At 43.3% G+C, this 23,449-nt stretch overlaps 1 protein-coding gene across 1 annotated transcript; it reads right to left on the bottom strand.

Moving 5' to 3' along the window:
* Positions 1-6,534: 6,534 nt before the first annotated feature.
* On the bottom strand, positions 6,535-8,447 carry LOC140895289 (myb/SANT-like DNA-binding domain-containing protein 7). The gene is made up of 2 exons (XM_073304732.1): positions 7,879-8,447; positions 6,535-7,311 (listed from the first exon to the last, which is right to left on the bottom strand). Exons 1-2 carry the CDS (start codon positions 8,427-8,429, stop codon positions 7,254-7,256), a joined length of 609 nt encoding a protein of 202 aa, XP_073160833.1. The 5' UTR covers positions 8,430-8,447; the 3' UTR covers positions 6,535-7,253.
* Between the last annotated feature and the right edge of the window lie 15,002 nt (positions 8,448-23,449).

Genomic DNA, 23,449 nt, shown 5'->3' with positions numbered 1-23,449 from the left:
TTGTTTCAGAGTAGCAGCCGTGTTAGTCTGTATCCACAAAAAGTAAAGGAGTACTTGTGGCATCTTAGAGACTAACAAATGTATTTGAGCATAAGCTTTTGTGAGCTTGTGTACCTGGTGCCACCGTCCACACTAGCAGGGCTGTAAATCCTAATATGCACCTGCGTGTCGTGCCCTAACTGGCCTGTCTAAACCTGCTGGTGCACACCAAAAGGTCCCTAGTGCCCATGTATGTAGTCCAATTTCAAACAGCACTATGTTAACACACACTAGGAAGCTTTTAGTGAGTGCCAGTAGGATCCATGTGCAGCAGTTAGCGCATGACATGCTGTTCGCACTAGAATTCACACCCCTAGTGGTGTGTGGATTTAAGGCACCATGTAGACAAGCTGAAAGTGATCTTGCAGAACGAGACAGAGCTCAGAAAATGGCTTGTAGGGTGGCAAAGGAGGGATTGTTTTCAGTCATGTGGCGAAACAATATGCAAACAGATCATATTTCCATCCAACTGGAACAGAAATTACAGTGTCCTTTGGATCCTGGTTGGCTGGTTAGTGATGTCCACCCATACTCAGTGTGCACAGGTAGGACACAGCCACCAGCAAAAGAAACAACAAAATCCCTCTGCCCCTTAAGTTAAATTGTTTTGGTTTTTTTCAAATGGGGTCACTGCACCTGAGAATTATAGGTAGGGCTCTACCAAATTCACGGCCATGAAAAAGCGTCACAGACCATGAAATCTGGTCTTTTGTGTGCTTTTACCCTATGTTATACAGATTTCACAGGGGAGACCAGCGTTTCTCAAATTGGGGGTCCTGAGTCAAAAGTGAGTTGCTTTTAAATAGCTGAAATCATGAAATTTATTATTTTTAAAATCCTATGACCATGAATTTGGAAGGGCCCTCATTATAGGGCTTCTCTCCAGCTAATCCTCTCCATCTCCCACAAGAAAGTTTAAAAGGGGAAGGGAAAAGAAGAGATAGGGATGGAAAGAACAGAAGTTGAGGCAAGTAGCTCTCTTCCTCCACTTTGGCCAATCAGACTCATAGTCTAATGTAACTTGACTCCTAATTTAGGTTTTTCAACAGAAAATGAGAATTGAAAATGGCTGTTAAACTACAAACTTATTGCTTTAGTAGTGTGTAGGGGAGAGGGAGGTGAGCAGGAGATGGGGTCCAAATAGTACTGGTAATCAAAAAAGAGTTTTTGAAAGTTAATATCACATTTCTGGGTAGCAGAGGAAAAGGTGTCTATAATCTCCCTCAGCTCCCTTATCCCTCCACTAGCAACCATGTTTTTAGTGGGACGCCATGTTGCATAGCCCTCCAAACTGAAGTTTAAAAGGTTTAAGAAAAATAAATGTAAAATTAATAAGCCATACTGTAGTAGTAATAAGCCATTCCAGCATACCCATCTGTAGGTAATAGATTCACTTCGCAGTTAGCTGAAGGCAGTTAACTCTCTTCCTTTTGCCACACAATTCACCTGAGCTGTGCACTAACTAATGCACACCCTGTTGTGGCTTATTGCTATAATAGAGCTGTCCCCATAATAACTATCCTCAGCTAATCAAAACCACTATTAGAGAAGAAGCACACTGATTTAAGACCTCCAGTAATGGCAGCAATGGCAGATATCCCAAGGCACTGACAGGACAATGTCACCAGCTGAGACACACTGATTAATACGTCTGCTCCAGCTGGCTTCCTATGAAGGTCACATTCCTGCTGAGGAATAAAAGGGATGTTTTAGAGGATGCTTGCAATCCTTGTACGGATTACATTTACAAGGCAGGTGCTGCAGCTCCTTAGAAATGGATGCATCTCACTTCCACTGTCTGCATATATACTTACGGGAACTGAGATGAAATTGCATCCCGTTATAAAATAGTGGTGACTTTCTTTTAGCAGCATTTAATTTTTATTTACTTTTTGGGGAGGGGATAAAAGGCAGGTTTAACTTAAGGAGTGGAAGTTGTGGTTTGGAACATGAGGGGAGAACTTGGGTCAGGGACAGTAGCAACTGATGACCTAAATAAGTGGTAAGTCTCTAAGAGCCAGGAACCCCTTCACACAGTACTTTCTCCCTCCTTCCCACTTCTCCCATCCTCCTTCGATTCAGATTTCTGCAGCAAGAAACCTGTCTGCATGAGAGTTTTCATGGGGGGTGACTGAGGTGCACTAAAGATCGTTTTGCTAGGTATGTAAGATCTTTTCCTCGCTATCGAAAACATCCGTGTTCTTAACTTGAGTTTGTTAATTGGCCACCAACAACTATTTTTAATTGTGAAGACAAGGCCAGCGGGAAAGAAAAGATTTCTGCTCAGCCATTTCCTACCTCAGCCAGCCACTGATGGTCATGCAGGGCAACATTTTCAGATGCACCTAAGGGATTTAGGATCCCATGTCCAATTTTCAAGAAACTTTGGGGCAGATTTTCAAAGGTATTTAGGTGCCTAAAGATGCAGATAAGCACCTAGTGGGGTTTTCTAAAGCACTGAGTGGGAGTAGGCACCTAGCTCCCTCTTACAGGATCCTGCCCCAGAGTGAGCCACACATGCACAGGTGTGACTCACTGGCCAGCACCCTTTTGTGCCTTAGTGCAGGATTGTGGGGCCTTCCCCTTGGTTGCCTCCATCTGGGTCTTCCATGACCTACCTCTCTAGCCAGGTCACTTAAAAGTTCAATTTTCTTCTAAGATATTGAAGTCCATTGACCCCAAGCTGGCTTCTCCCAGCTGGTCTCTTCAAAGTCCCTTTAGCCAGCTCTCCCCTGGGCTGGCAGCAAAGTTCTTCCAAATCAATCTGAATTGCACTCTTCTTTCACAGAGCATCAGGTCCCAGAGCTTAGCCCTGGGCCCCTCAGGAGAACTCCAAAACTACAAACAAAATTAAACACTACCAAACATCTTTCACCCAGCTTTGGGTTTGAGGTCTCATCCCCCATGGGCTCCCCTTCAGCTCCCTATTCCGCTTGGGGAACTCTGGTCCCAGGACTGCCTCCTTGGAGTTTGGCCCCTTGTTTAGGGGGACCCACCACCTGAGTTATCTCCACTCACATGACTCAGCTCTCCAGCAACAACCCAGCTCAACTATGTAGCTTCCTCCCTTTCTAAATCCTACACCACACAGGTATGGTGGGGCATGACTAATTAAACAGGAGCTGGATAGCTCCATGCCTCTTGCCCTTAAAAGGCCAGGCCACCCTATTACTCTCTTGGTAAAATCTGTAGGAATCAATTACTTAGGCACTTTTGAAAAACACACTAGACACCTATTTCCATCTTTAACTGCCTAAAAACCTTTGAAAAGCTGTCCCTTAGTTACCTAAGTCCCATTGACTTTCAATGAGACTAAGACTCCTAAAAGCCGAAGTCACTTAAGCTTCTAAGACAGTTAGGTGCTTTGGAAAATTTCATCCCTAGTGCCCTTCCCTGCCTCTGTCACCTTTAAAATGACTGAACATTGACTGTCCAATAAAAATTAGTATGTAAATGAAGTTAAGTCATCATAATTCTGCTTTTAATATATATACACAAAGGCATGCTTATTTTTTGCCTGGTTGGCTAACCAGCTACTTTTCTTTCACTAATGTCACAGAGTGGGAACCTTCACTGATGAAAAGTTTGACACTTAATGTGCTAAACTAATGTCTTAACTAGAAAACTGTTTTGGTTTTTGTTTGTTTTGCTTTGTTCAATATTCGGGGAAAGGTTTTCAAAAGTGCTCAGTATCAGCTGATTTCTGGTCCCATTCAAGTTGAATAAAACTCTCATCAATTCACTGGGAGGGGAGTTAGCCCATTGTTAAGCACACTTGAAAATCACATTCTCAAGCATTAAATTAAAAAATAACCTAATATATTAACCAAAGGGAGCCCCAATTTGAGCATTAGGTAAATTTCCCTCATTCAGATTGTTAAATCTGTCCATTGCATAGACTCATAGAAATAAGAGCTGGTAAAAAAAGAAAAAAAAATCAGATCACCGAGACCATTGACCAGGAAACAGTGGCAGATTGCTCTATACAATATATTTTCTACTACTTTGTCCACTGTTATTTTTTAATGTCCCAAAGGATAGGACTTCCCTACGTTTGGGTTTATGACCTCAGCAAAGCACCTCCTGAGGAATGATCCAGCTGACTAAGCATGGGACTGGAGACAAGAACTCCTGAGTTCTGAGTCTATGCGTATGTCTACACTATGAAATTAGGTGTAATTTATAGAATTTATAGATAGCTACTGTGAGTAGCTATCCCACAGTTCCTGCAGTCTCTGCCCCCCATTTGAATTCTGGGTAGAAATCCCAGTGTCTGATGGGGCTAAAACATTGTCGCGGGTGGTTCTCGGTACATATCGTCAGGCCCCCGTTCTCTCCCTCTCTCCGTGAAAGCAAGGGCAGACAATCGTTTTGCGCCTTTTTTCTTGAGTTACCTGTACAGATGCCATACCACGGCAAGCATGGAGCCCGCTCAGCTAACCGTCACCGTATGTCTCCTGGGTGCTGGAAGACGTGGTACTGCATTGCTGCACAGCAGCAGTTTATTGCCTTTTGGCAGCAGACAGTGCAGTATGACTGGTAGCTGTCGTCGACTTAGTCCTAGGTACTCTTTTAACCGGGCCCCTGGGCAAACATGGGAGTGACTCAGCCAGGTCATTTCCCTTGTTTCGTCTCATGGTGATTGAGTCCTACCAGCAGTGCACTGTCTTTTAATCTGCAGCTAGCAGAAGACGATGGCCAGTAGTCATACTGCACCGTCTTCTGCCGAGCACCCAGGAGATGACGATGGTTAGTGGTCGTACTGCACAGTCTGCTGCCAGCAAGATGTATAAAGATAGATGAAGTGGCTCAAAACAAGAAATAGACCAGATTTGTTTTGTATTCATTTTCTCCTCCCTCCCTCCCTCTGTGAAATAAACGGCCCGCTAAACCCAGTTTTGAGTTCTATCCTTGAGGTTTTGAGTTCTATTCTTGAGGGGGCCATTCAGTTTCTTGTAAAGCCACCCCCTTTGTTGATTTTAATTCCCTGTAAGCCAACCCTGTATGCCATGTCGTCAGTCGCCTTTCCCTCCATCAGGGCAACGGCAGACAATTGTTCTGCGCCCTTTTTCTGTGCAGACGCCATACCACGGCAAGCATGGAGCCCGCTCAGATCGTTTTGGCAATTAGGAGCACATTAAACACCACACGCACTATCCAGCAGTATATGCAGCACCAGAACCTGGCAAAGCAAAACTGGGCGAGTAGGTGACGTCAGTGCGGTGACAAGAGTGTGGAGAACATGGACACAGACTTCTCTCAAAGCACGGGCCCTGGCAATGTGGGCATCATGGTGCTAATGGGGCAGGCTCATGTGGTGGAACACCGATTCTGGGCCCGGGAAAACAAGCACAGACTGGTGGGACCGCAGAGTGTTGCAGGTCTGGGATGATTCCCAGTGGCTGCGAAACTTTCGCATGTGTAAGGGCACTTTCATGGAACTTTGTGACTTGCTTTCCCCTGCCCCGAGGCTCAAGAATACCAAGATGAGAGCAGCCCTCACAGTTTACAATCGAGTGGCAATACCCCTGTGGAAGCTTGTAACGCCAGACAGCTACTGGTCAGTCGGGAATCAATTTGGAGTGGGCAAATCTACTGTGGGGGCTGCTGTGATGCAAGTAGCCCACGCGATCAAAGATCTGCTGATATCAAGGGTAGTGACCCTGGGAAATGTGCAGGTCATAGTGGATGGCTTTGCTGCAATGGGATTCCCTAACTGTGGTGGGGCCATAGACTGAACCCATATCCCTATCTTGGCACCGGAGCACCAAGCCGCCGAGTACATAAACCGCAAGGGGTACTTTTCAATAGTGCTACAAGCACTGGTGGATCACAAGGGACGTTTCACCAACATCAATGTGGGATGGCTGGGAAAGGTACATGACGCTTGCATCTTCAGGAACTCTGGTCTGTTTCAAAAGCTGCAGGAAGGGACTTTATTTCCAGACCAGAAAATAACCGTTGGGGATGTTGAAATGCCTGTAGTTATCCTTGGGGAACCAGCCTACCCCTTAATGCCATGGCTCATGAAGCCATACACAGGCAGCCTGGACAGTAGTCAGGAGCTGTTCAACTACAGGCTGAGCAAGTGCAGAATGGTGGTAGAATGTGCATTTGGACGTTTAAAAGCACACTGGCGCAGTTTACTGATTCATTAGACTTCAGCAAAACCAATATTCCCACTGTTATTACTGCTTGCTGTGTGCTCCACAATATCTGTGAGAGTAAGGGGGAGACGTTTATGGCAGGGTGGGAGGTTGAGGCAAATCGCCTGGCTGCTGGTTACGGTTAGAAGAGCACAGGAGGGCGCGGTGCACATCAGAGAAGCTTTGAAAACCAGTTTCATGACTGGCCAGGCTACGGTGTGAAAGTTCTGTTTGTTTCTCCTTGATGAAACCCCCACCCCCCATTGGTTCACTCTACTTCCCTGTAAGTTAACCACCCTCCCCTCCTCCCTTCGATCACTGCTTGCAGAGGCAATAAAGTCATTGTTGCTTCACATTCATGCACTCTTTATTAATTCATCACACAAATAGGGGGATAACTGCCAAGGTAGCCCAGGAGGGGTGGTGGAGGAGAGAAGCACCAGGAGGAGTGGTGGAGGAGGGAAGGACAAGGCCAAACAGCACTTTAAAAGTTTAAAACTTGAAAACTTATTGAATGCCAGCCTTCTGTTGCTTGGGCAATCCTCTGGGGTGGAGTGGCTGGGTGGCCGGAGGCCCCCCCACCGCATTCTTGGGCGTCTGGGTGAGGAGGCTACGGAACTAGGGGAGGAGGGCGGTTGGTTACACAGGGGCTGTAGCGGTGGTCTGTGCTCCTGCTGCCTTTCCTGCAGCTCAACCATATGCTGGAGCACATTAGTTTGATCCTCCAGAAGCCCGTAGCATTGAATCCTGCCTCCTCTCATCATGCTGCCACCACCTTTCAGCTTCAGCCCGCTCTTCAGCCCGCCACTTACGTGAGCTGTAGCTCACGAAAGTTTATGCTCAAATAAATTTGTTAGTCTCTAAGGTGCCACAAGTACCCCTTTTCTTTTTGCGAATACAGACTAACATGGCTGCTTCTCTTCAGCCCGCCACCTCTCCTCCCGGACATTTTGTGCTTTCCTGCACTCTGACACTGTCTGCCTCCACGCATTTGTCTGTGCTCTGTCAGTGTGGGAGAACAGCATGAGCTCAGAGAACATTTCATCGCGAGTGCATTTTTTTCACCTTCTAATCTTTGCTAGCTTCTGGGAAGGAGAAGATCCTGTGATCCTTGAAACATATGCAGCTGGTGGAGGAAAAAAAAGGGACAGTGGTATTTAAAAAGACACATTTTCTAGAACAATGGTTACACTCCTTCACGGTTAACATTACATACGTAGCACATGTGCTTTCATTCCAAGATCGCATTTTGCCTCCCCCCAGCGCATGGCTAGCCCCTTCCTCCTCCCCGTGGCTAACAGCGGGGAATATTTCTGTTCAGCCACAGACAAACAGCTCAGCAGGAACAGCCACCTCTGAATGTCCCCTTAAGAAAAGCACCCTATTTCAACCAGGTGACAATGAATGATATCACTCTCCTGAGGATAACACAGAGAGATAAAGAACGGATGTTGTTTGAACGCCAGCAAACATACACTGCAATGCTTTGTTCTACAATGATTCCCGAGTACGTGCTACTGGCCTGGAGTGGTAAAGTGTCCTACCATGGTGGACGGAATAAGGCTGCCCTCCCCAGAAACCTTTTGCAAAGGCTTTGGGAGTATAACCAGGAGAGCCACGAATGCCAGGGCAAATTAATCATTAAACATGCTTGCTTTTAAAACATGTATACTATTTAAAAAGGTACACTCACCAGAGGTCCCTTCTCCGCCTGGCGGGTCCGGGAGGCAGATTGGGTGGGTTTGGGGGTACTGGCTTCAGGTCCAGGGTGAGAAACAGTTCCTGGCTGTCGGGAAAACCGGTTTCTCCGCTTGCTTGCTGTGAGCTATCTACAACCTCCTCATCATCATCTTCCTCGTCCCCAAAACCTGCTTCCGTATTGCCTCCATCTCCATTGAAGGAGTCAAACAACACGGCTGGGGTAGTGGTGGCTGAACCCCCTAAAATGGCATGCAGCTCATCATAGAAGCGGCATGTTTTGGGCTCTGACCTGGAGCGGCCGTTCGCCTCTCTGGTTTTCTGGTAGACTTGCCTCAGCTCCTTAAGTTTCACGCGGCACTGCTTTGGGTCCCTGTTATGGCCTCTGTCCTGTATGCCCTGGGAGATTTTGACAAATGTTTTGGCATTTCGAAAACTGGAACGTAGTTCTGATAGCACGGATTCCTCTCCCCATACAGCGATCAGATCCCGTACCTCCTGTTCAGTCCATGCTGGAGCTCTTTTGCGATTCTGGGACTCCATCATGGTCACCTCTGCTGATGAGCTCAGTGCCTTGAGAGAAACAAAATAAACAATCACGGATTAGTTCATTTATTTAACATTTTATCAGCGTAGTATCACCTTCATTGTTTTCAGGATTCAGTTCTTTATGCTGACTATGTTAGCATATTAACTGCTAAAGTACTGAATTAAAAGTTAGTATGGAAGATGATTTTCTTTGCCAACGTTACGTAGTTATAGTCACTTTTATAAGAGTCTTTATTAATCATACCAATTTTATACCCCTAAGCAAACAACAGACTTCTGATAAAATTACAGCTACAGGAAGTATTTTGGAGACACCCTGTATGTTCTGTTGCATCATGATGAAAAATGTGCTCATGTTTTAATAACATTTCCAAACAAACAAATGTAATTAAAAGGATTTTAAGCCAGATCCTGCAATGAGCTCCACATAGGCTGAGCCCAAGCATCCACACAGAGCCCCATCGACTTTCAGAGGGGTTTCAGGTTGGTGCAGGGATTCCTCTGTGTGGCGCTCATTGCAAGAGTGAAGCCTTATAGTTGAAAGTGTGATTCAGTGGAGTCCAAATAACACTTGCCCCTCCAAAAATCAGATTCTCTTTACAAAAATGAATTACCCTAGAAGTTAGAATGCCAGGGCACCCCCACTCTGAAGCCTGCTTCCTTTATAATCATTACAGTCAGCTGGAGAGCTCTTCTTCCAGGACAGTTGCAGAGCAGGGCTGGCTTCAGCTCCTACCTCCAGGACAGATGATTAACCCCTTCCTGTTCTGGTTCAATGTGGGTTTTGTCCATCCCATCACACTGGCCTTTACATATGACTTTGCAAATGCTAGGGGGCAAAAATAAGGTTGGTTGGTTGGTTAGGTATAAATCAATTCAAGTGATAGTGAATGATGAAGAGGCATATGGAAACTGGCCGGCTTCCTTAACTGTTCATTTCCAGAGTGTTTAATGTTTTTTAAATTGTGTTTTGGCTGTTAACTGGACACATTTCCAATCTTAACTCTTTTTAAACATTTGTATTTGTTCATTTGGGATTTTTTTTTTTTGTAATGAACTCCAAATTTTAACATTGGTGGTGTATAAGGTCTGTAGGAAGGCACCATGATTTGACTGAGGTCCACTACTAAGAGGTTCTATCCTAGCACATGTTAGCAAGTCAATGTTAGGTTAGGGAGAATATGCGTGTGGGGGGGGGGGAGATGGCGGGGGGGCGGAAATAACTGTGTGTGAAATATGGACAATGGTCGAGGAGGCTTTTCTCCATGTTGAAAGCTTTAAGCACTTAATATTTTCAGTCTAGAAAGTGTTAAGTCTTTAATTAAAAAAAACCTTTTAATTGTAAATATTATTAAAAACTTTTATTGTTGCGGTTCAAAGACAAGACAGGACAAAGTTTTTTGCAAGCAAGCAAGCTGGTCTGCTAACGGGCTTCTCCCTGTCAGCTTTCCACCTTCCCTTTATTCTTTCTCTCCCCCTGCGCATTACATTCTCCAACAGATAAAAGGAATACACTGGCTTTGTTTAACATTCTTATTTACCAATTTCTTATCTACCGCATTCCTTGCTCTCGGGCCTTGAGCCCAGTCCTGGGAGGCTTCCCACAGTTCATGTCATCTGGGCGAGATTCCAAGGTTCATGCCCTTGAGAGGAGCTGTGTGTGCACAGCTCCTACACAACACTCCGGGTGTGCCCTGCATGTTGCCAAGCGCATGAACCCTGTATGAATCATACATATGACAAGAATTTAAACATACCTAATACTTTTCCTTTGTGTTCAACTCCATATCTTAATCTGTGCGAGGGTGGCACTATATACAATATGAATGGACACATGATGGGGGTAAGTGTTATTTGTTTTGAAATAATTGGTTGTCATTTTCCATTTCGTCTCTGACTGAAAGGTCTGAGTTCTGTCTCGTTCTTGCCGAGACTCGCTCCATTATAAAGTTTACTCTAATCAGGTTGAGCCACATATTCCTTTGTGGTTCATCCATGCCAATATTATTAAAATGCTATTTCGGCCAGTGGGTAGATGTAAGACTCCAGCATACCCTGTCTCCCTACATACTGCACCCCCACCTTTCCCCAGATGGCCTATGTCCCCTGAGGGGCCTGCAACTCACTCTTCTGTCCCCTTCTGCCATGCTGAGACTGGGGTGTCTGACTCTGGAGTAATAAGGCCAACAACCAGTCCTTGGAAGACTCCACTAGAACCACATCCCCTTAATAAGGATTCCCCATTTACAATTACATTTTGAGGCCTACCAGTTAGCCAGTTTTTAATTCATTAATGTGTGCCAGGTTAATTTAATATCATTCTAGTTTTTTAATCAAAATGTCATGCGGTACCATGTCAAATGCCTTACAGAAGTCTAAGTTTATTACATGAACACTTTATCAACCAAACTTGTAATCTCATCAAAAAAAGATATCAGATTAGCTTGACAGGATCTATTTTCCATAAACCTGTGTTGATTTGCACTATATTATCCTCTTTTAATTATTTATTAATCGAGTTCTGTATCAGTCACTACATTATCTTGCCTGGGAGGATCAATGTCAGACTGATAGGCCCGTATAACAGGGCCTCCTCAGACGTGCTTCTGTCTCAGTTGACAAACCACACAGAGACCCTTGTGCTGGTTCAACACCCTGTGCAGTTTATTTATAATTGAGTCCCACCACTTTCACAGCAAACCTCGTGCCTTTACAAGCATGGAGAGCGCTCTCTATCCCTCTCGCTGCCTGCTTTCCCCTTTTCACTTCCTTCCTGTACCTATTTGTGGGCTCTGGCAATGGCTTAATTAGCCTTTCTGCCCTGCCCCACCCACAAATTAGGCACAGGTCTGCCTCCTCAGCTTCAATCTGCTATGCCTGATTGGAGCTGCTGTGAACAGAGGGCTGACTCAGGGTTTCCTACTTAGTACTCTGTCACAGCCCATAATTGCCTAAGTTATCCTATTACACTTCTTAAATATTGGCACATTAGCTTTCTTCCAGTATTCCAAGCCTTACTGAAAATCAACATTAACAGTCCATTGATTTCCTCAAACAGCTTTTTTTAACATAGTCTTGGATGAAAGTTATCAGGACCTGCTCTTTTTAAAATGCCTAACTTTAGTAACTACTGTTTTACATGCTCCCAAGATACTATTGGACTGGAAAGAGTCATCAGCATATGATCTGATTGCAATAATCCGCCCCTCCCCTCAAAACAGAAATATTTCTTGAAATTCTCCCTTTACTACATTATTACTGATAATTCTACCATTTCCATCTAGTAGTGGACCAATACCATTGTTAGGATTCTTTATGTTCTAATATACTTATTCCTAATATACAAAAAACCTCCTCCTTATTGCCCTTAACTTTGCTGGCCATAGATTTTAAATTGGGTTCCTTTGCTTCCCTTATCAATCCTACAATTCCTAGCTTCTGATTTATATTTGTTACTATTGACTTCCACCTTCTTTCATTTGTTTTATTTTATTTGCAGCTGCTTTTACCTCCCCTCTAAACCAGTTTGGCTTTTTAACCAGCATGGCCTTCTTCCTCAATCTTGTGGGATTGCGGCTTTCTGGGCATCTAGTAAAATGTTCTTAAATGATTTCCAATGATCATTCACATTTTTTTCTGATTAAATTCTTCCTCACCACTGATTTGGCTCATAAATGTTTTCAGCTTTGTGAAACTGGCCTTTTAAAGCATCAAATATATATATTACTTTACTAGATTTTATTCTGTTTGCATATAATAAATGTGATCAAGTCATAATCATTTGTTCTTAAGTTACAACTAATTTTTAGTTCTGTGATCAGTTCTTCTTTAACTATCAAGATGAGGTCTAATATAGAATTCCACCATGTCTGAAGTGACACTTTTCAAGTTAGGAAATTGTCATCTATATATTTAGAAATTGTAAGGATGTTTTAATATTGCAGCATGAGATCTCCAGCATGTGTAACTCAAATTGAAGTCTCCTGGGATCATGCAGCTTTTTTCCTACACTTTATAGATGTTTAAGGAGCTGGTCATCCTGTTCCCTAGTGTGATTTGGTGATCTGTAACAGACACCAGCTCACAGGCACCAACTTTCTAATGTGCCGGAAGGTGCTTGACACCTGGTTCTGCCCTAGGCCCCAGCCTCACTTCACCCATTCCTCCAAGGCTATTCTCCCACCTCACCTCTTCCTGACCCCGCTCCACCTCCGCCCTGCAGCGCACCACGTCCTCCCACTCCCTCCCCAAACCCCAAAATTAGATTAAATCTAGATTTAGTAACAAACTATTGCCAACCCTAAAAGTTCAAAAATCATAGATTTCCACCACAACTTCAACCACCACCACATATCTATCAAACTCTGCCTAGAACACTCCCACACCAGGAGTACCTGGATACCACCATTAGCTTCAAGAATTGAACCCTACAGACAACTATGTACAAGAAACCCCCTAATCACCACACTTACTTTCACAGAACTAGTAACCACCCCAAACACACCAAGAAATCTGTTATCTACAGCCGAGCACTCAGATACCACAAAATACGGTGTAAGGAGAAAGTCCAGGATACACACCTTAACACAACCAGCTTCACCAAACAAGGACACTCTGCCAGAGAAGTAGATTGCATCATAGAATGATTCACCCAAATACCGAGAAAACCTGCTTCAATACGGGAAAAAAACCCTCCAACCACATACTCCTCGTTGTCATCTACCACACCACAACTGGAACTCATGTAGGGTATCATTAAACAATAACAACCCATTCTCTGTGGGGACCACATCCTGAAAGAAATCTTCACAAACCTTCTCTTCTGACCTTCAAACAACCCTCAAACCACATCATCAGAGGCAAGCTTCCCATAGACCAGGACACACCAACCCAAAGAGGCACCAGACCCTGTCAGAAGAGAGGCAAAACCTGCAGACATATCTCAACTGCTATGATGATCAATACCACACACAATTCACCTTTTAATATCCATGGGCCCTACCCATGCCTATCACAACATGCAGTGTACCTCATCCAGTGCATTAAATGCCCCAATAACAACTACATGGGTGAAACTAGAAAATCACTAAGCTCCCAAATAAACTCACAGAAAAATGACAAAAGACAAAAACACCATATCACCCATGGGTGAACAGTCCTCATCCTCAAAGTTGAATAAAGGTATTGGGGAAAAGTTCTTCATTCCTTCCCCCTTTTCTTTTTCTTCACTCAAGACTTGTGTAACTAAAAAACACCAGGCTGGATTAGACTCATTTATGTTGGCAGAGTCTTCTTAGCATATGTGCAATGTGCCTCAGGTGGCACATGACCAGGATTCATCACCAAATTTGGTCCAGTGGTTGGATCATTAGCTTCTCCAACCCTGAAATGACAGGTAGTAGATGTGAACACTGATTCATGCCCCTGTTGGCAGAGTAAAGCAACACCAAGTATTTTCCACAAGAAAATTAAAATATCAGTAAAAAAAAGGCCTAAGAAAGGGAATGATTTTACATGTCAGAAATTAAATTAAATCAAATCATTAGAACCCAGCTCCCCAGTATGTAGTATATAAACCCCCCCAAAATTACATCCCACTGCCATAGAAGAAAAGGTGATCAACTACAACAACATGAAAAAGCTGGGAGTTGCCTTACCAAGTGGGGGGTTGAAACAATTCAATTAAAGTGGGCTATTCTCAACAAATCACTTTTGTAGTGGTAATCAGGGTGGCTCATTTCCACTACAAAAGTGATTTTCATCCTGTTGATAATAGCCCACTTTAATTTAATTGTCTCGACCCCGCACTTGATAAGGCAACTCCCATCTTTTTCATGTACTGCTATGTATATCTTCCTACTGTATTTTCCACTCCATGCATCTGATGAAGTGGGTTTTAGCCCATGAAAGCTTATGCCCAAATAAATTTGTTAGTCTCTAAGGTGCCACAAGGACTCCTCGTTGTTTTTGCTGATACAGACTAACACTGCTACCACTCTGAAACTTCACAATATGTCTATGAGGTAGGTAAGCAATAAGATACCTATTTAACAGATGTGTAAACAGAGAGACAGATTAAATGACTTGTCCAAGATTGTATTAATGAATATAAATTACAAGATAGAAATTGTAGGAAATTGATAAGGGAAGCAAAGGGAGACAAGGGAAAATCCATGGCCAGTAGAGTTAAGGACAATAAGAAGGAGTTTTCTAAGTAAGGAACAAAAAAAATCCCAACAACATGGTCCATTGCTGGATGGAAATGGAAGAATTATCAATAATAATGCAGAAAAAAGAAGTTCAATGAGTATTTCTGTTCTTTATTTGAGGAAAAACAAATAATGTAGTCATATCTTATTACAATGACACTCTTTCCATTCCACTAGTATATCAGTAGGCTGTTAAACAGCAGATAATAAAGTCAGACATTTAAAAAACAATAGGCCTGGATAACTTGCACCCAAGAGTTTTAAAAGAGGTGGCTGAGGAGCTTGGTGGAGTGTTAATGTTGATTTCCAGTAAGTTTTGGAACACCAAGGAAGTTCCAGAAGACTGGAAGAGAGCTAAAGGGTAAACGGGATGACTTAGGTTATTACAGTTCTGTCAGTCTGACATCAATCCAAGGGAAGATAATGTAGTGACTGATACAGGACTCGATTAATAAAGAATTAAATGAGGGTAGTGTAATTAATGCCAACCAAAATGGGTTTATGGAAAATAGATCCCATCAAACTAATTTGATAACTTTTTATTGATGAGATTACAAGTTTGGTTGATAAAGGTAATAGTATTGATGTAATATACTTAGATTTATGTAAGAGGTTTGACTTGTTACCACATGACATTTTGATTAAAAACCTAGAACAATATAAAATTAACATGGCATGGATTAAAAGCTGGGTAGCTGAAAGGTCTCAAAATATAACTGTAAATGGAGAATCACTGTACTGGCGTGATTCTAGTGGGGTTCTGTGGGGATCGGTTCTTGGCCCTATGCCATTTAACTTTTTTATTAGTGACTTGGAAGAAAATATAAAATAGTCACAGATAAAGTTTACAGATGACAAAAACAATTGAGGGACTGGTAAATAATGAAGAAAACTGATACAGAGCAATATGGATCATTAGGCAAAAGCAAACATGTTTTAATACAGCTAAATATAAATGTATACATCTAGGAACAAAGAATGTAGGCTATATTTACAGGATGGGAGGCACTATCCTAGAGAACAGTGATTCTGAAAAAGATTTGGGCATTGTGGTGGATAATCCGCTGAACATGAGCTCCCAGTGTGATGCTATGGCTAAAAGGGCTATTGCAATCTTTAGATGCATAAACAGGGGACTTTCGAGTAGTAGAGAGAGGTTATTTTACCTCTGTATTTGGCACTAGTGTGACCACTGCTGGAATACTGTGTCCTGTATTGGTGCCCACAATTCAAGACGAATGTTGATAAATTGGAGAGGCTTCAGAGAAGAGCCACAAGAAAGATTAAAGGATTAGAAAGCGTGCCTTATTGTGATGACTCAAGGAGCTCAGTCTATTTAGCTTAAAGTGAAGGTTAAGGATTATTTGATGTAAGGGCCTACCTGGGGAATAAATATTTAATAATGGGCTCTTCAATCTAGCAGAAAAAGGTATAACATGATTCAGTGGCTGGTAGTTGAAGCTAGACAAATTCAGACTGCATATAAACACATAATTTTTTTAACAGTGAGAGTAATTAACCATTGGAACAACATAACAAGGGTTATGGTAGATTCCCCATCACTGACAAATTTTAAATCAAGATTGGATGTTTTTTTTAAAAGATATGTTCTACATATTATTTTGGGGGAAGTTGCATGGCCTGTATTACACAAGAGGTCAGACTAGATGATCCCAATGATCCTTTCTGACCTTGGAATCTGTGAATCTATAAATACAGTGAATCAATGGCAGAGCTGGAAGTTAAATCCAGGGATCCTAACTCTCACTGCTATTCCTAGATCATAAGACTAAGCTACATCCACCTGAGCTGAAATTAACACGTAACAGATATTTCAGCAAGCTTGTAAAGCAGGGGTGGGGAACCTACGGACTGCAGGCTGGATCTGGCCCGCTGCTTCATTTCATCCAGCCCATGGCAAGTCTCCACGCCACAGGCCAGAATCCCTGAGCCTCAGCACCCCCACCGCAGGGCTGGAGGTGCGAGCGCCAGCTCGCCCCACTGCAGGAGAAAGCTAGGGTTGTCAGGCCATTAGAACTCTGGTTGGCACTGTGCAGCTCCCAGAAGCGATTGGCATATCCCTGCAGCCCCTAGGAGCAAGGGTGATAAGGGAAGCTCCGCATGCTGCCCACGCCCCCAGCGCTGGCTCCGCAGCTCCTATTGGCTGGGAACCGTGGCCAATGGGAGATGCAGAGATGGTGCCTGCAGGCACAGACAGCACACACCTCGCAGAGCCCCCTGGCCCCCTCTACCTAGCAGCCAGACATAGTGCTGCTTCTGGGAGTAGCGCAGAGCTCAGGCAGGCAGGGAGCCTGCCTTAGCCCTGCTGCACCACCAACCGGGAGCTGCCTGAGGTAAGCACCACCTGGCTGGAGCCCACACCCCCAAACCTCCTGCCCCAGGTCGAAATCCCCTCCAGCACCCAAACTCCCTTCTTGACCCCCAACTCCCATGCACACCCCAATGCCCTGCCCCAGGTCAGAACCCCGTCCCGCACCCTAACTCCCTCCCTGCACACCAACCCCCTACCCCAGCCCTGAACCCCCTCTCACACCCAAACTCCCTCCCAGAGTCTGCACCCAAAGCCCCTGCCCACCTTGAGCCTGCTCCTGCACTCAAACCCCTTGGCCTCAGCCCGGAGCCCCCTCCTGTATCCTGAACCCCTCATTTCTGGCCCCACGCCGTAGCCTAGGAGAAGCACTGAGCCTCCGTGCCCCCCCGCAAGGCTGTGTGTGGCCCGTGACTGATCATATCTGTGGGTCAGTGGCCCCTGATAGAAAAAAGGTTCCTCACCCCCCTGCTGTAAAGCTTACTAAAAATCAAATGTACTTGCAAAATGTAAAAGAATAGAGAAAATAATTGCCTTTATGAAAGTAAAAAAAAAAAAAAAAAAAGAGAGAGGATCTTTGAACCATAAAACAAAACAGCAGTTTGAATAGCAGTCACTTAATGAACATAACCAATGTTAACTACGTTGGAAGTAAAGAAAGTTGAAGACAGACGGGTAACAGCAAAGATACTGGGGTCCTGACTTTTTGATTTAAACCATACTTAGCAAAAGTAATAATTGATAGGTTTTCTATAGCTTTAACATTTTCAAGCTGAGATCCGCTTTGTTCAACTTTCATTGAACAATTAAAATATGTCACACTATTATTAATGAACACAGGAGGTTTGCAGTAAGAAATATTCTCCTGAAAGGATACAGTCCTTGCAGACAATCTTACTGAAAGAACTGCAGCTATGCAGCATAACGTTTGTTTTAACTGGAGGTGAACGGGTATCATACCTTAAAAAAAATCTTTCAGGATGATAAGAAAAGAAACCTTTATTCCAAGATGATGATGCGTCATCTGATTAATAAAGAAATTAAAATTTCAACAATAGCGCCAATTTTTAAATTACTGCATGTGATAGATTAAATAAATAAGTGCCTGAATCTGTGGGAGACAAGTTAATTTTCATAACATGTATGTACATCACTTTATAAAAGCACATTCTTTTTGCTTTCAGCTTTCCCTGTCAATAACATATTTTGCATTATCTCATCTCCAATGCAGTCAGTACTGAAAAACAAAAGAAATTACCTAGCATTTAGCTTGGAAAGCATTGACTCTAAAACTAGATTGCATGCTATAGTCTAGAGCAACTAAACATGTAAACAGAATAAATATAAATGTCTTGCAAAAAACAGAAGTAGAAATTAACCTAAGCAGGATTTAGTGTATTGACACTAGGGTAGGAACATGGTATGTGCAAAGAGAGCGAGTATAGGCATTTATATCTTACAAAGGAATTATAACTAAGGCTCCGTGTTGGTCATGGAGGTCACAGATCCAGTGACTTTCTGTGACTTCTGCAGCGGCTGGTATGCCTGGCCCAGGGGCTATCTGAGCAGCTCAGGCAGCCCCTGAGCCAGTCACACCCCATCCCCCAGCAGCAGGAATTGGTGGGGGGGGCCCTCAGGGCTGGGGTGCAGGGATGATGCTTACTTAGTGCAGGCTCCCCGGAAGGGCTACAGGAGCTTCCCTCCCTTAGCTCCTTGCCCATGTGTTGCCTCTGCCGGCAGGCACTGCCCCCGCAACTCCCATTGGCCGCAGTTCCCAGCCAATGGGAGATGCAGAACCAGGGCTTGGGGCAGAACAGAGGCAGCAGATGGAGCGCAGGAGCTGGGTAGGGTGCCCGCCCCAGAACCGCCCACCCTCCCCCCGAGCACGCACAGCACCCCCCCACCTTTGGTCAACCGTCCCCAGAAGCCACGGTGCTCCCCAATCCACCCCCACCCCCCCCGCAAGTTTTCGTCAGGGGTATATAGTAAAAGTCATGGACAGGTCATGGGCTGTGAATTTTTGTTTACTGCCCATGCCCTGTCCATGACTGTTACTAAAAATATCCATGGCTAAAACATAGCCTGAATTATAACACGGTCCTGTGGGTAAAGAGACTGATACAGGACCAGATGTGTCTGGCCAAAAAAGATTGGCCCTCATCCTATTGGACATAGCCCCGGCAACTATGACCATCTGTTTGTTTGCTCCAAGCTTTCTTATGGCAACATATCTAAAATGACGCCACACACCCTGAAAAAGCTCCAAAAGGTATGGCAGCATACATCAATCTGAAGCTCTATTTTCTATACTGGTGTCTTACTTAATACACAATCCCTTGCAAAGTCTCTGTCCCCCTATTCAAAGCTCTCCACAGAGTTTGCCCTAGCAACTACAGCGCTCACCCCTCACTTTGTGATCATGGCCTCCCACAGTAACTATATTTCACTGGAATGATGAAATGATTGACCAGTATTGGAAGGTTCGTGACCGCGGGTGACAGCTTTCACAGGTGCTAGACCTAGGCTATGGAATTCACTCTTGAAAGAAATAAGAATGTGTACAGGCCACACCACATTCAGAACTCAATGCCAATCTCATTTGACTTTGCTTTCCCTGAATAAGTTCTTTTGATGCAAAAACAGAAGCAAAGAGAAAAACTCTAGAAACTAATCAAGCCAAGCTACAGCATGAGCTGGGGAAAAAAAAAAAAAAAAGAGAGAGACTCACATCCACTCTGAATTCTCCTGCAGCACTAAGGATTCACAACAAAATGTATTTGGAGGATGTGGATGTTGACCTTTGGCTGTCCCTCAGTTTGTATTAACACCAGAACTCTTAGCTACTCCCTTGTGTATAAGAGGTGAAAATCTTGTCAAAATAAGAGGTTGCTCACAGAGCAGTATTTATGGTGCCTTCACTGCCAGGGACGAATGTCATTGCATTGTGGATTTTACGTCCCTTGCTTAATAAGAAACGAAGAATGGAAACTTAGGCTCTTCCTGTTGGAAGAGATTTTGCAGACACCTATGCTCAGCTGTTTGGAGCTGGAATATTTTTGATGCTGAAGCCCAGATCTGAGAAATACTTGGGAACAAAGAAATCTAGCAGCAAAGACACAATCAAATGGCTGGAAGCTGAAGCTAGACAAATTCAGATGGAATAAGGTGTAAATTTTTGACAGTGATGGTAATTAACCAGTGGAACAATTTACCAAGCATCGTGGTGGATTCTTCATCCGTGACCATTTTTAAATGAATATCGGATGTTTTTCTAAAAGACCTGCTCTAGGAATTATTTTGGGGAATTCAATGGCCTGTGTTATACAGGAGGCTAGACTAGATGATTGCAATGGTCCCTTCTGGTCTTGGAATCTCTGAGAGTGAGATGAACTCAGCACTGACTATTTTGATGCCATAGGGGAAGTATGATGGATCCCATGAGTTCAGGCTCCCCAGAGAAGGCAAGGAAGCATGGGTTTGGGATTCCGTTGAGCCGCTTTGATACTGAAGCACTTGGCTCCGAAGGATTTTTTCCTGATGGAGGCTGTCTTAGTAGCAAGAAAAGTAAAAGTGCATGATGCTTCAGCACCAACTGTCTCAGCATTGTTTTGTTACTTGCTCTGAGTGCTCTTTTGTCAAGTGTCCTAGAGTTCCACCTTGTTTTCCGTCTCATTCAGTTTCTATAGTGGACTGCTAAGAGGTAAAGATTAACGTCCCCGTTGCTTTCCATCAGAGGAGTAAGTCAACAAGGCTGTTTGTTCATCACAGCTCTAGAAGCCGTCTGGCTTTCAGCATCCTCTAGAAAAGCAAACTACTCCAATATAAAGGTGTCAATGAGCTGGACCATGGATGATTACTGTGCCACTGACAAGCTACATGAGCAGACAGAATAGTGTAATGGAACAAAATGTACCCAAAATCCACCACCTAGTGCACATATAGCAATAGAGAAATTTTTACTGCCTGGCCTTCATAGCTGCAAAAATCACACCTGGCAGAGCTATTCTACATAATGAACCAGCTTATCAACCTTTTCTAGACTCACTGAATTCATACCTTTAAGAGCTTAGAATAAAACATTAAACTTTCATGAGCATATCCGACTGCTTTGAGACCATTTACCAAAAAATGACTTTAAACTAACTCTCAGCTGTTTGGCTGTGACTGCTTTAAACTAAGCTGTTTGAATCTTCCTGAAGACTTTTTTTCATTGGTCATGTAGAAGGAGGATTTACAAGAACATTGTTTTATGAAAAAAAGCATACAACTGTGTGCCCTCATAACCAAGATATTCACATCTCTGGACCTGTCCACATTACAAGCATCGTATCAAAAGAAAAGGGCTTCAAATTTCCTCATAATAAACAAGTCCATTAACCAGATACTATATATAAGCTGGCAAAAACCATTGCAGTGCTTCTTCACCACAGTATTAAAGTTTTTTACTATAATGTTCATTTACCCCCAAAATAGGTCAAAATTAACAAGGTCATCAGGTGTTAATATGAAAGATTAATGTTTCTTGGACCCTAAAAGAGACAGTATATGCATAAAACAGCCTACTGAGGAGCAATCATGCTGCCCAGCAAAGTAATAAAACATTGGCGATTTCAAATTACATCTTAAATTTTTTGCTACTGCTTACTGTAGACTTCTGAGATGAATTCAAATGAAAAATGCAGTGCATATTTCAATCATCATCAAGCAGAAGCTATTCTGCTGCTAATGACTTAGCCAAGAAAAGCATTTTTAATAATCCAGGAAGTGGCAATAGTTATGCTACTCTTGAGAGATTTGCTGGAGGTTTTTCCTTTTTCATGAAAACTCAAAGCATGAGCAGCTAAAAACTTATTTTAGCTACCCCCCCCCCCATTATTTTAATACTGTAATGTATATTACATGGATTACTGCAAAGATATGCATTTATAAAAGGTCTTAATTCTAAACATGGAAAAATTTACAAGACAAATCAATTCTGCACCGATTTTCTGTCACCTAAAAATTTGCAGCTAAGACTTGGATCACAAAGGTCTACATGTCCTCTCCAAAGGAAGATTATTTTTGGTCTCTGATTCCTTATGTGCTTCTTTGACCCTGAAAAGGATCGATCACATCACAATACTATAGAGACTAGGGGTTGTCACACTGTCTGGAGTGGCTCACGAGCAAGAATATGAACCTCAGGGCAGACTGTTAACCCCCAAATGGTTAAGAGTTGTACACTTAGATTTCACCAAACAAGTAACAAATGTGAACTTCTCAGGCACCATAAAGCCTTAACATGGAGTCACAAACAGTCCCCTCGGGCACTGCACTCTATCTTGCCACTCAGGCAAGCTTGACTGTGATAGATGGTCACTTTACACCAAAGATGACAAAATATTCACATTACTCCCAGTCCCAAAGGACAAGTCCCTTCAAGACAATTTGCACCTTACATCTCACACCAAAGATAATGCTTGTAGCCAGTCCTACAGTATAAGGATTTATTAACCAGGAAAAAAAGAAAAGTTTTTTTTACAAGGTTAAAGCAGGTAAGCATACACATACAAATGAGTTACAGTCAGGTTTAAGAAGGTAATAGCAATTTCTACAGTAAGCAGACTCTGTATATCGTCTAGGGCTAACCCAGACAAACCAGGACACTCCTTGCATATGCTTGATGTTCATGTTATAGCTGGACAACTCTTGGTATTAGCTGAGCTGCTGGTTTTTTCCTTTTAAAAGCCTAAATTAACCTTGCTGCTATGACTGGGCATCTGAGCTATCCAAGGTAACAGGGACCTTCTCTTTCGCTTCTTGTGTTCCATTTTACTCAGAGAAATCTTCCATGACAGTATAATAGCTAATTCCTAAGCAGAAGCACTCATCTACCACCAACTGTATAGCTGATGGAGTCTTGCATACAAGACGCGCTACACAAATCACTTGGGTGGAGATGGAGGACAGTGGGCTAACCAATTAAACTAATGCACAGCAGGCTAGCGGGATGCCACACAAGCAGCATCTCCAGCCTGCAGAAGCCAGAGCTGATACTGATTTCTTTCCCCAGTCCCTTTATCCAAAGCTCCCTGAAACTTCATTGCAGTTTAACTTCTTTCTCTACAGCACAAGGATTCATTAGAGTTTCTGCTGTAATCAGCCTTATTTACTTCTCCTAAAGGTATACTGATGTCAGTGTGTTGTGTTGTATTGCAGAGGTAGCTGCAGACTAGTATGCATGCTGGAGATTGTCTAGGCCTCAAATTTACTCTTATCTTTTAAATCCAGGCTATTTAGACAGGGTAGCAATACTGCTCCACCAAATAAGACAGAACTGCAGCCTGTGATCCAACCAGGCTCTTGTATGTAATTTCAGAGACAATCAAACAGATTCAGTGGTGTTGTTTCCATTTGCTCTGTAGAAGAAGCTATGGGATCATTTGGTCTGGTGTAGAAAAGAGAAGAATCTTAACTCACTTGTGACATTACTACTATGA

This window comes from Lepidochelys kempii, chromosome 11, assembly GCF_965140265.1.
Source record: "Lepidochelys kempii isolate rLepKem1 chromosome 11, rLepKem1.hap2, whole genome shotgun sequence".
Lineage (NCBI taxonomy): Eukaryota > Metazoa > Chordata > Testudines > Cheloniidae > Lepidochelys > Lepidochelys kempii.
This window is presented reverse-complemented; position numbering and strand designations above follow the sequence as displayed.